This window comes from Festucalex cinctus, chromosome 1 (assembly GCF_051991245.1).
Source record: "Festucalex cinctus isolate MCC-2025b chromosome 1, RoL_Fcin_1.0, whole genome shotgun sequence".
Taxonomy (NCBI): Eukaryota; Metazoa; Chordata; class Actinopteri; order Syngnathiformes; family Syngnathidae; genus Festucalex; species Festucalex cinctus.
In genome coordinates, this window is record NC_135411.1 from 52,603,298 (window position 1) to 52,615,775 (window position 12,478).

The following is a 12,478-nucleotide window of genomic DNA, read 5'->3' on the forward strand; positions in this document are numbered from 1 at the left end:
GAGATTTAATTCCTAAATTGCATATTTAATACAGTATTATTAAATAAAACACACACACACGCAGGACTACAGGTAGCCCTTGCACCACTAGTGGTACTCATACTACACTTTGACAACCACTGTATTTGAATATTGTGTAACATAAATTGTTGCTCATTTCTAAAGGTAAAACTCCACTCATAGATTCACTACAAATAGATTATTTTATTTTTCATCATGTTGATTCCAGCTTACAGCTATCATATATTTTTTAATGCTTAATTCACAACTTAACAGTGCAATACTGTGAGATATTGATATTTGTCCATATCCATGATCAAATCTCACTCTTTCGTGGCCTCCAGATTTTAACACAAATATCCCCTGAAGCGACAGCCAGGACTCCAGCCTCCACGCTCAGCTGGCAGAAGGGAAGGAAGAGACATCATTATAGTCACATTTAAATGTTTATTCCTTTTTCTTTGAAGTACGTAAGTTGTATCATTCAAGCAAAGTCCTCCACATCATCTTCCAAAAAGGACAAAAGGATTTAAAATGCATGTCTGCAGGTATATTCACAATTATGAAGGTACTGTAAGTAAGCATGCTTTTACGTAGGGTTTACAATGTGTTACCTCGGTGTCTAGCCTTAATGCTACCTTATTTATAATCAAATTCGAATGTTTTTTTTCCTTCTGTAATGCACAGAATTCTAATCTTATGCTATATTAGTTTCAAACAAGGAGTCGGCAGTCAATACTATTTGATTAGAATGATTCACGTCGATGCGGGGGAGCAGGGAAATAACCAAAACCTGCAGCGACGCAAATATGCAGCAAATTGGGATCAGTATGAGTCTTATAAGTAAATTTTATGCTAACACGTTCTTTGTACCAGACGGAATTTAGGGATTCTCGCCTTGTTGTCAAGAGCTGCCAGTGTCTGTGTGTAGTTGGTACAACTCTGTGGAAGACGACTCATGTTGCAGCACTTCTTTATCAAAGGATGTTGTTCAACTTATATGCTGCTTCACAACTGGAGTAGTTGTCATCTGATGGTGGCGATCCACAGTTGTCGACTCTCCTCATTCGAGATTTAAAAAAAAAACAAAAAAACAAAAAAAAACACTAGATTGCTCGTTGTACACTGCTGCTTAAAATGCCTTCATGTTTTCATTCGTATTGACTATCCGATCTGTTTTGTATATAACGCTTGTGCCTATTCTGCAACAGTATTTACAAACGGAGTAAGAGCATGATTTTTTTCACTGGAAGTCCTGCCTCCTCCATTTATTACAAAGGAAAGCCCAAATACCAGGAGCATGGAACAACAAATCAAAGTGATTGTGACACATGCTAGCATCATGGCTAATGACTTGCTAGACCATGACTCCATCTGCTGTCCTTTAGAAGTGTGCTATAAAACTTCAAAGTAAGTAAGTAGTGAATCTTTATTTTAGTTTTATTATACTCTGGGTAACTTTACATTTGTGTGGCGGGTAGGAATGTTCGAATATTAAGAAATTCCCTGTACTGTTTAGAAATGTTTCATAGCTGTGACAGTTTCAACTTGGACTTTTTTTTCCCACTTTTACTCCTATACATAAAATGGTTTTGAAATAAGAAATTAAAAGTTAGCCAGTGCAGTAGATTATGTTTGACTTCATTCTCCATATAATTAGTACAGATACAGATACAGTAAGTGAATGTTACGGTGCGATTAACTCACCCCAGAGACTCCACCTTGGTGACGTAAGGTGCATAATGTCTTTGGAGGCCCACAAGGGATGTGCACCTGCGAAGGTGGAAGACGTTAAATTGGTTAAAAAACAATGGTGACATGAACTCAGATATTTCTTTTAATACATTATACATGTTTGAAGATAATTACTAAAACATGCAATGACTGAGAACTATTTAATTTTTAATCCTGGCAATATAGCATTAAACTGCTTTTCACTGTAATCCAGTTTTCCTGAATTTTGGATGTGGCTAAAATGGTGCCGAAGTGACGCCCCCATCCTTCGAGAGTGGAAATAACGGCTTTATTTTTCATGATTGAAGCCTCATTTTGTATACTTGGCAATGTTTTTAATAATTCAAAATTTGTTAGGGTGGTGAGCAACAAATTCTGTGGTTTAAATATCACAATAATAGGTTGGTTACATGTGCAGGGTAAAAAGACATCATTTTACCTTGACAGTACAATCAGAGGAACAGGTGTAGAGGCTTCCAGGTGACTTGTGAATGCCAGTGACCATAGCTGTATGCCCTATATCGAACTGCGACAGGTGCTTTAAGACACCCTGCTGCATGTGAAAACAGCGGAGCATGCCCCTGATGTCTCCTCCCCATATCTCGCCGTCACTGTAGCTCATCGAACGCAGGTAAGAGCGCAGCTGGAAAATACAAGTCGCAATTGGAGTTTGTTTGCCACAAGATTAGGATTTCCATTTTTTGCTTACACTCACGCGAACTTTATACAATCTTTTCTCTGCCCTGCGATCGTGGACGACCACGGTGTTGTCTTTACTCGCAGAGATGATGTACTTGTCGTCTGCCGCCACGCACATGACAGAATTGCCATGATACCTGAAGTTCTTCACCAAGGGAATAGCAGCTTTGAGTAAAACAAAAAAAGAATAACTTGTAGAATGTGCAGATGTGAGCATAATAAACACAGAAACAAAAGCACTGCATACACATGTACATTCTAATGAGATTCAGTACAAGAGGTTTATGAAAGATTATGAATGGCACCGATATTAAATATTAAATATGTACTCTCAAAATAGTAATTTGTGCAGCACCTTTGTCTTTTATTACTGTACTCAATCTTTATGAATAGAGGTTTATCAGTGTGGCACAATATATGCAAGATTTTTCTTTGCAGAAAATGTTCCAACTCTTCCAGACTGCGATGGCATCTGCTGTGCAAAGCAAGGTTACTATACTTAAAGGAAGGCTCCTTTAATTTTACATGTATGGCTTGATTGGCAGTAAATAGTTAGTATAGCTACGAAACATGCATAAGAGCTGAAGAATACACTCCTATATTGATTTATTTAACTTTTTTCAACATAGAGGTACTTCCGTGTTGCAACGCCCCCGAGTGGTGACGTCACTAGTGTGTATACTCGCTTGGGGAACAGTAGTTCACGCAGACATAACAACGAGGAAGACACAAACGTCAGTTATGCCTTACTGTATTGCAAAATTTTGCAAGGCGTCGGCAAGGAAAAACCCGCGAGACCCCCCCCCCCCCCCCAAAAAAAAAAAAAAAAAAAAAAAAAGCTACTTGAGTAGACAATGGTTTGTTTGCTAAGTGCTGTCAACCTCCCGAAGGACAAGCAGGCGTGCGCGCAGCGAACATTTCAGGCATGAGGACTTCGAATATATGTTACAATTTGAGATGGGGTACGCCACACGCCTAATACTAAAGCCCAACGCAGTACCGAGTATCTTTAAAGAACCAGACGTGGGAAATAATCAAGCCGATGGAGGAGCCGCAACTGCTAGCAACACGGAGCCTTCACTCTCACAACAGCCGGCACAAATCGAGGTCTTACTACGGCCACTGAAAGATCTCGGAGAAGCGAAGCAAATTTAAAGCGAAAGGTAGGCATGTTTCGGGGGTGGGGGGGCATTGGTTATTATACTGCACGGACTGTTTTATTTCATAATTCATTTGAAGGTGGCCAACGCAGGGGCACGTCGGCACGTTACCGTAATGCACAGTATTAACAATCGTTGGGGCGGCTGGCTTGACTTCGTCTTTTCGAGTGGCGGCTGGCCTGACCGCAGTGGGACGCTACGCAAAAAAGAAAAAAAAAACAGCTAGGGGAGGTTGGGTGCTGTAACGACGATACATTTAATTTTACTATTTTTTCTTTTTCCTGAAATATTTCGTCAGTTCCACACGTTTTGCATTGCTCGTACTGTGTGTCACTTTACCTGTTGGATATTTGCTCCTCCAAGACTTTTCTTCTTCACATCTTTCATCGCAACCAAAGCTATCCAGAGAATGTCTATTTAGTATTGCCATGTTGAATGTCTGATGTTCCAGGATGCAGTTGAGATTGTCCGCAAGGAACCGATCCTCGAGTTCTTTCATTTCCAGACAGCACACATTCATTAGCGGATTGTCCATTCCTGCAGCTCCCGCACGAGCACCACTCACCCCCCGCCTGATTCACTCGTTCGTCAAAGTTTATTTTGTGCCCGAAAAGACCATCTGGCGCCACAACTTTCACATCCAAGGCAGACTTTCCTTCGGTAGTGTTATTTTGTCGTGTTGGCTCGAAGCGATAAGGTTTAATCCTTCCGGGTTTGACGCTAGATGCACGGCTGCGTTGCATAGTGCTTCCATAGTGTAGCGTTTACACACTAGTGACGTAAACATCCGGGTTATTTAGTCACGTGTAACAAACATGCCGGCGTTCGATTCATTTTAACAATGGTTTAAAAGTTATTAAATGTACATAAAAAAATAATCACGTCACCAAATTAATTATTGAAAAAGTAGCAACTTTTTGCTGCTAAAAATGGATCAATAAGTAAAGTGTCCCTTTAACAAAAACAACTAAATTTTATGTTGATAAAACAAACTATAATTAGTGTCAATTTCAGAAATGAGCTTTCAGGGATTATTTTAAACGTTAACGTATTAATTTCGGGGGGTGATGAGTATTTTGGGAATTGTAATTTATTATGCAATAGTTTAAAGTACATAAACTTGGAAAAAAAATCGAAATGAAATATAAAAAACTATGACAAAGACAAATCCTAAACTTTTAGAACCCTTGTTACACGGGCCTCTTCAGATCACATGAGTATATTGTTCAGTAAAGGTGTCTCACCTCGATGGTCATAGATTTGGACCATGTCATTGAATGTCCCAGCCAGCAACACATCTGGTAGCCAGGACAAGCAGATGACAGCAGCTTTGGTCGTAATCACTCCCCTCTCTGCCCCACAGGCCTGGAGGTCCCACAACCTCACAGTTTGGTCAAAGCCCCCCGAAGCCAGAAGGGGTCCCTGAGATGCCAAACACCACACCCACCCCTGATGGGTGTTGAAGTGGCCCTTCCCTCCCAAAGTGTGCATCAACATATTGCTCGAGTCTGCCTGCAGATTCCAAAGTTTAACATCCCGATCTCTGGAGCCCGTGGCGCAAACACCCCCGTCGCCGCCCACCAACAGGACGGCGTTGACCTCGGCAATATGGCTTGAAAGGAGGGCGACGCATTCTAGTGCTGGGGGTGGACTCAGACTTCTGTGGGGCTCTTTTTCTACATGCCCTCCATTGCCCTGAAAGCCGAGATGAGCCAAACCCTGTTCATGATCAGGATCAACATCTTGTCCGCCAAATACAATGGCGTGATGCCCATCTTCAACCATCACTTGCTCTGGATTATCGTCTAATCTCTCCAACAATTGCACCAGTTGGTCCTCTTCTACAGCAGGGTGCATTTCTTCAACTACCTTCCTTTCCTCAACATCATATGCTTCTTCCTGTACTGCCACGTGCTCTGGCTCCATAACACCAGCTCTATTCTCTGCCACCGGTTCCCCAATATGCAAGTCCCTTCGTCGCTGCTCCCCTCTTTCCCGCTCCGACGCATCAGCTTGGTGCTCCTTGGTTACAACCTGTGCTATGTTGGTCCAGCAGGTAAGCAGTTTCTCCATCTCCAAGCAAGCAATAGGCCAGGCAAAATCTTCCCTTGGCCCCACTGGAAAGATAGCTTTTGAGCCAATCAGTCTGCGCGCCCGCAGCTGCCAGGCAGTGTTGTCCTTTCCCACATTGCGCAAAGCAGAACAGACCTGAAACCAGAAGATGGATAGGGATTGTGCCATCATTTATTTCAGCACAATACAGAATGCCATAAAAGATTTGACCAACGGCACCTTTCTGGGTTCCAATTTCTGCTCATTCGCAAATAAATATATAAATAAAAAAAAAAATCTATACTTCTTAGGTTAATTGAAGATTAAACCGTCCATAGACGTGAATATGAACGTGATTGGCTTGCGATCAGTCCAGGGCTCCAGCACAGCCACATCCCGGATGAGGATAAGCTCGATAGAAATTGGACAGATGGAGTCTTTATGACTCACCTTTGGCAGCACAGAGATGACACACTGAGCAGGAAGATGTGAGGCAATGTGGGTTACCATCTCCCATGGTAATGACAACAATCCACTGGCCTCAGGGGAAGGGGCTGGTGCAGTTTCAGGATGACTGTAGGGAATTTATTCAAAAAATTAGTATATGTGCTCAACTGTTCACTGCCAGTGATGTCTAGTGATAGGTTCGGTAGAACAAATACATAAGCCAGTCTTTGAAACGGGTGCCATTTCCACCACGTAATTTTCAAATTTTTCATGAAAAATCCTGTTTTTAAAATCCACCTCAGGCATAAAATCTTTATTAATAATATCCTTTTTTATTTAGACCTTGTAGCCGTTTTGTACCACCCCGTCATGGAAAATATGTACACTATTTGAGTGATGGTACACAATTTTAAAATGTAATGTTTTGCTTGCTACTAGTAAAATGTCATTTTTTAAACCATCCATAGACAGTATGTACTTTTTTTTTTGGCCCATTAGCCATGAAATATGAATTTCACGTAATTGGTGTCATTTTTACAAAAAAAAAAAAAAAAAAAAGTTGCCTTCAAAATCTGAAATCAACCTTTAATAGGTTTACATACAACATTATTCAGCATTAGTTCACGAACCATTTTACTCTGTTTCTGTCATTATTTTTTAACAAGATGACCCTGTGACGGGATGGTTAATGCTGTAATGGGATGGTATGGACAAATTGTCTCTTTATATGATCTGTTAGTTTTACCATTCATCTAACATTAGACTCGTGTTAATTCTGGATATGAAATACTGAACATTCAATATGTGAACAACATGAAATAGAAAATATTCAAAAATTTGACAAGCATTTCAGTAATTATGGAAAATTGTTCAAAGGCAAAGAAAATTACATCAAAAAGTGAAACAAAAAAACGTGGTCAACAGAACTGTACTTGGGATCGAGTTAAGAATTTTTAATCAATGTATTATTAAAAATACAATATTACATAATTTTGACAAAAAGTGAGTGTGTTGAAGAAGAACCACCCCATCACAATACCACATTATGGGGTGGTAAATTTCACCCTAAAAAGGCAAATGTTCTCCATGTGGTCAAGTTCCTGACCTAAGAGAGTATACATTCAATTGAAAATATTTTCTTTAGATTAAAAGGGTAAAATTTAGATGCAGATGCAGAAAAAGGACATAAGGCAGCATCCCATTGGCACGGAAGAAGGAGACGAGGTGCAGGACATCGTCCACCCTCTTGAGGGGATGGCCGAGCAGTCACAGATGTGGTGTCCAACGACATTCTGATGAACAAAGTCCGCTGAGAGGGAACAAGAGAGGACTTCTCCAGGTTGACCTTGAGGCCAAGTCGTGGCACATGATGCAGAAGCATAGACGTGTCTGAGTGCCTGAGCCCTGGACGGTGCGCAACTCAGTCAGTCGTCCAAGTAAGGGACCACCTTCATGCCTTCAGACCTTCAGACTGGTGACAATAATTGCCAGCAGCGAGCCCTGTAGGCAAAGCGGATAAACCTGTGCTGAGGAGCAATGTTCCCTCTACTTTCTTGAGCATTCCATAGATTACGGTGAGCGACATCCACGGACTTATATACAGACTCACAATGCCACTTATATCACCATAGCCAGAAGTGAAGCCACCGGCAGCCATCTTACGTTGCCACCCACTAAGCTGACCAAACTTGAAAATATTTGTTTTTCCGCACTGTTTTCATGTTAATTTACTGTCTCCACAATGAAATGTCACTTTGAGTGGCGTATGGTTGTACCAATAAGACTGCAAGAAGCGCTACATGCACATTTCATTGTTATGAAATTAACGCATATATAAATTTTCTCTTATAAGCTCTACCTGTGAGGGCTATTCAAAGACTTGTCCACATCATGTTGTCAGAACCATGAACAATGAAATTAACACAAAGGCCATCAGGACAAAATTGGCTATGAAATGTAAACCCAATTGAGTCCATTTATATATACAGTAAGCTCTTGACATCAGACATGCACATGGCAGCCAAACCAGTATTACACCTGTCCAAAACCTGAGATCATAAATTACATGATGTATGTATGTTACGAAAAAAATTCAAACCACTTGTACATCATGTGTCAAATGATTAGATTCAGCCCTAGTTTGTTACTTGTTTTTAATCACAGGTTATTTTAAGCATAATTAAGTCTCAAAACATCCATCCATCCATCCATTTTCTTGACCGCTCATTCCTCACAAGGGTCGCGGGGGGTGCTGGCGCCTATCTCAGCTGGCTCTGGGCAGTAGGCGGGGGACATCCTGGACTGGTTGCCAACCAATCGCAGGGCACACAGAGACGAACAACCATCCACACTCACAAGCACACCTAGGGACAATTCGGAGCACCCAATTAACCTGCCATGCATGTCTTTGGAATGTGGGAGGAGACCGGAGTACCCGGAGAAGACCCACGCGGGCACGGGGAGAACATGCAAACTCCACCCAGGAAGGTCCGAGCCTGGACTCGAACCGGAGTCCTCAGAACTGGGAGGCGGACGTGCTAACCACTCGACCACCGCCGCCAAGTCTCAAAACATTTTTTTATAAATATGGGCCCACATTGTCCACTCAAAAATAATGGAAAATAGGGGTGTGAATTGCCTAGTACCTGACGATTTGATCCGTATCACGATTCGATTCGATACCGATTAATCCCGATATGAATTTACAAGTCGATTGTTACGATTTTTTTTTTTTACTCAATTTAGAAAATACCATTCAGTAAACTTGTACATGTACACTGTAAGATTTGTATGAAAATTTATTATTTACTGATCTGAAACTTCAGTGTTATAACTGTGAACCACTGTATTTAGCAAACAGGTTGTAACCTTTTTCATGTTAGAACAGCATTGAAATAAAATAGTAAGGCTTAATGTTCCATTAATATACCATTCTTCCATGCTGAAGGTGTGAAAGTTTGACGTTTTGTTGAATATTTTTTCATCAAAAATGTTAAAAAATCGATTCGGCTGCCTATTGAATCAATTCGAGAATTGAGTACTGTAGTATCGTGATATATTGCCGAATCGATTTTTTTTTTAACACCCCTAATGGAAAACGTAATTTATTAAAACGTGAACATTTCTGAAACGCGTGAAGAGCCTCATTGAAGAGGCCCGTAAACTACGCCCACATTTGGACTTCCTGAATGGTAAACTACGCCCATATTTGGACTTCCTGAATGGCGCGGTCGCGTGTCGCTGCAGTCTCGTCAGTGCTGAGTGTGAGTACTGTTGTATCATGTATTTATGCTTCAAACTGCAGTAGAACAACTGTGTGCGCACCCAAACTGCTATTAAAACTGTAAGTGAAGTGGGAATGGTGTCGTGTTGTGTGTGTGGTACGCGCGCCGGCTGGCGTCACCGTAGTAACGTAATGCTCATTCATTGTGGACGGAGCCGCTCCGTCCTACAACACGACATGGCTGTTCCTCTTGCATTTAAGCTTTTTTGTCACATTTTATTTTCCCACTCCATTAACCACACTCACTATATAAAGTTGTCATTTGTTTATAGGAAGATAATGTAAAAAAATACAAACAAATACAGCTGCTGGTTAGGATTTTGTTTTTTTTTACTGCGCTGCAAGACGTTTGCTGTGCGCTGAGGTGGTGAGAGCACTGCACAATTGCGCACGCGCGCAGCTTGGAGGGAACATTGCTGAGGAGCAATAGGGACTTCAAGTAAGCGTCCTTCAGCTCGATCGAAGTGAACCATTCCCCTCGGGCGATCGTCTATAACACGGCTGACGTAGTTGGCATGCAAAGGGTAACACCCTGAGGTAACGGGTAAAACCTCTCACATCCAGGATAGGGCGGAATCCGCCTGTCTTTTTTGGAATGAGGAAGTAGGGGGAGTAGAATACCCCTGGATGTGCCAAGGGATCGACTGTTTCGAGAGCGGACTTGGCGAAGAGGGCCGCTAGCTCCTGATCTAGAGCCAGTTCCCTTTCTAGGCCGCTGATGACAGTCTCCCTGACCCGGTTGGAGAGAGAGGGCCGGTGTCAGAACTGAATCCTATACCCATTAATCATGGTCGATAGCACCCATGGGTCCGAAGGGAGGGCAGCCCAGTAGTTGAGCTGCTGACAGGAAAAGTAACAGACTGCTGGCCCCTGTGATATGCCTCCGTGAGGGACGACAAGCCCCAGATCCCCCCGTAGGCCGAAAGTTCTGCACAGCACGTGACAGAGGGGTGGCCGGGAGAGCAGCTCCTCCAGAGCTTGATGGAGCATAGGTCCTGGAAAGGTTGGCAAACTTCCGCTTCGTGTCATTAGCACATACTGTACATTCTAGCACAGGGGTCTCCAAGTTTGGTCCTCGAGAGCCCCTATCCAGCCTGTTTTCCATGTCTCCATCCTTCAGCACAGCTGAATCTAATGATCAGCTAATCAGCAAGCTTTGCCGAAGCCTGATAACGATCCCGATCATGAATCAGGTGTGTTAGTGGAGAGAAACATTGAAAACAGGCTGGATAGGGGCTCTCGAGGACCCAACTTGGAGACCCCTGTCAAGCGCCTCTGTCACGGCCGAACTGAAAACCTGAATTGGAACCACAGGGAGGAGACGCAGTTCCTTCCGGGAAGGCTCTCGCATGGGAGACAGAGACAACCAGACCTGATGGCGTGCCTGGATGAGAAAAAGACATGCTACGGCCATGCTCTCTAGAAAGCAGGGATAAGTCCCTCAAGACTCAAGACATTAAGTGAAGCCACAGAATACTCCACGTTAGGCATACGGTCCAAACCGATGGGATTAAGACACCACATGGATGCCAGGGCACGGACGTCCGCTGAGAGACGAGAACAGTCGTATTCATATATACCAGCAGGAATGAAGGTCTGTCAAAAAAAAAAAAAAGAGACAAGATTCCAGGATCCAAAAAGACTGATGAGTAGTCCAGCGGAGAGAGGTCAAGGGTGATAAGATAAACTGAGGGAGGGACACACATTAATAATGCATCTTTTTTTTATTTTTTTATTTATTTTTTTTAATCCGATTTACTGCCGGCAATGCGGACCAGACTCTGGCAACGGTCGTACAGGGACCGAACAGCCCGTATCAGGGGGCTCGGTACCCCGTACTCCCGAAGCACCCCCCACAGGACTCCCCGAGCGACCCGGTCGAACGCCTTCTCCAAATCCACAAAACATGTGGACTGGTTGAGCGAACTCCCCACGCACCCTCGAGGATCCTGCTGAGGGTATAGAGCTGGTCCACTGTTCCACGGCCAGGACGAAAACCACACTGCTCCTCCTGAATCCGAGATCCGACTTCTCGACGGACCCTCCTCTCCAGCACCCCTATAGACCTTACCAGGGAGGCTGAGGAGTGTGATCTGTTGGAGCACACCCTCCGGTCCCCCTTCTTCACCTCTAGTATTTACTTCTATATTATGATAACCCGAAAGCTTTAGAAAACACACTTTGGCACAGTTTTAAACACGTCATCAAACGTTGGGGACTCAAATGCTCGTCAGGTAGAATGAATCGTATGCCGCTACGAAATGGCAGAAGGTACAGTAAAACACGTGCATCCAACATCATTTCAGTATATATACACATTGTATTGTCATTTTTGTTTTGCTGGTTATGATGTGAAGTTTTTCCGAATGTTAAATGTGTGTCTTGGCTCAATAAATGTTAGTAAACTCGCTGCATGATGTAAGTTCGCCAGCAATATAATCGGTTGGTCTTACCTTTCCAGCTCTGCACTCGAGGTTACATTTATCACAAACTGGTGCGACGGTCCACTTTGTTCCCCAGCTTTACCTCCTGCAATCCCTTTGTTCATCCTTACGTCATCCATAGACGAAGCAGTGTCAATACATGTACACCAAGGCTACACTCCTCATCTCCTCTGTTGAATGCATATTTTACAGGCCGGCAGTGCTAGCTTACACAGATCAGCAACACAAGTGACTGAAGAAAACAAAAACCTAAAGGCGATTGTGTCGCTAAAATAATTAAAACAAACACTGTCCGGAAACCAACATCTGATAAGCTTACCAAACGCAATAACAAACAAATGGCTACTGCACAAATTTTTAAATTACATTAACGTTGTCACCAGGCAATAAAATATAGGCCACCCAACTTATAGTTGGTAATTTCTGGAACGACATAAAAATACAGATGTCCGAGGGGAAAAAACGTAGTGTGATGCACCAACTGCAATCGGCCGTTTTGTAGGTGTGGCGAACTACATTCAAAATGCTACTTCCGACGCTAGCAATAAACGTCATCAATGTGCACAACGAAACGCTGTTTTCTCTGCCAGACTTGATTGAAATGCATGTTTTTCTACTTTATTCGCACTTTACGAGAAACATTTTTCAATCTCCAACAT

The 12,478-nt window shown here is 42.7% G+C and overlaps 1 protein-coding gene across 2 annotated transcripts; it reads right to left on the reverse strand.

Moving 5' to 3' along the window:
- Positions 1-184: 184 nt before the first annotated feature.
- fbxw9 (F-box and WD repeat domain containing 9) lies at positions 185-12,352 on the reverse strand. 2 transcript variants are annotated; one of them, XM_077541403.1, is made up of 7 exons: positions 11,829-12,352; positions 6,096-6,219; positions 4,838-5,801; positions 2,444-2,598; positions 2,174-2,377; positions 1,708-1,773; positions 185-400 (listed from the first exon to the last, which is right to left on the reverse strand). In XM_077541403.1, the coding sequence occupies exons 1-7, from the start codon at positions 11,936-11,938 to the stop codon at positions 317-319; spliced, it is 1,707 nt and encodes a 568-aa protein (XP_077397529.1). In that variant the 5' UTR covers positions 11,939-12,352; the 3' UTR covers positions 185-316. The 2 variants fall into 2 exon arrangements, with proteins under 2 accessions (XP_077397529.1, XP_077397536.1); XM_077541410.1 differs by having other exon boundaries at positions 2,450-2,598; positions 11,829-12,351.
- Positions 12,353-12,478: the final 126 nt, after the last annotated feature.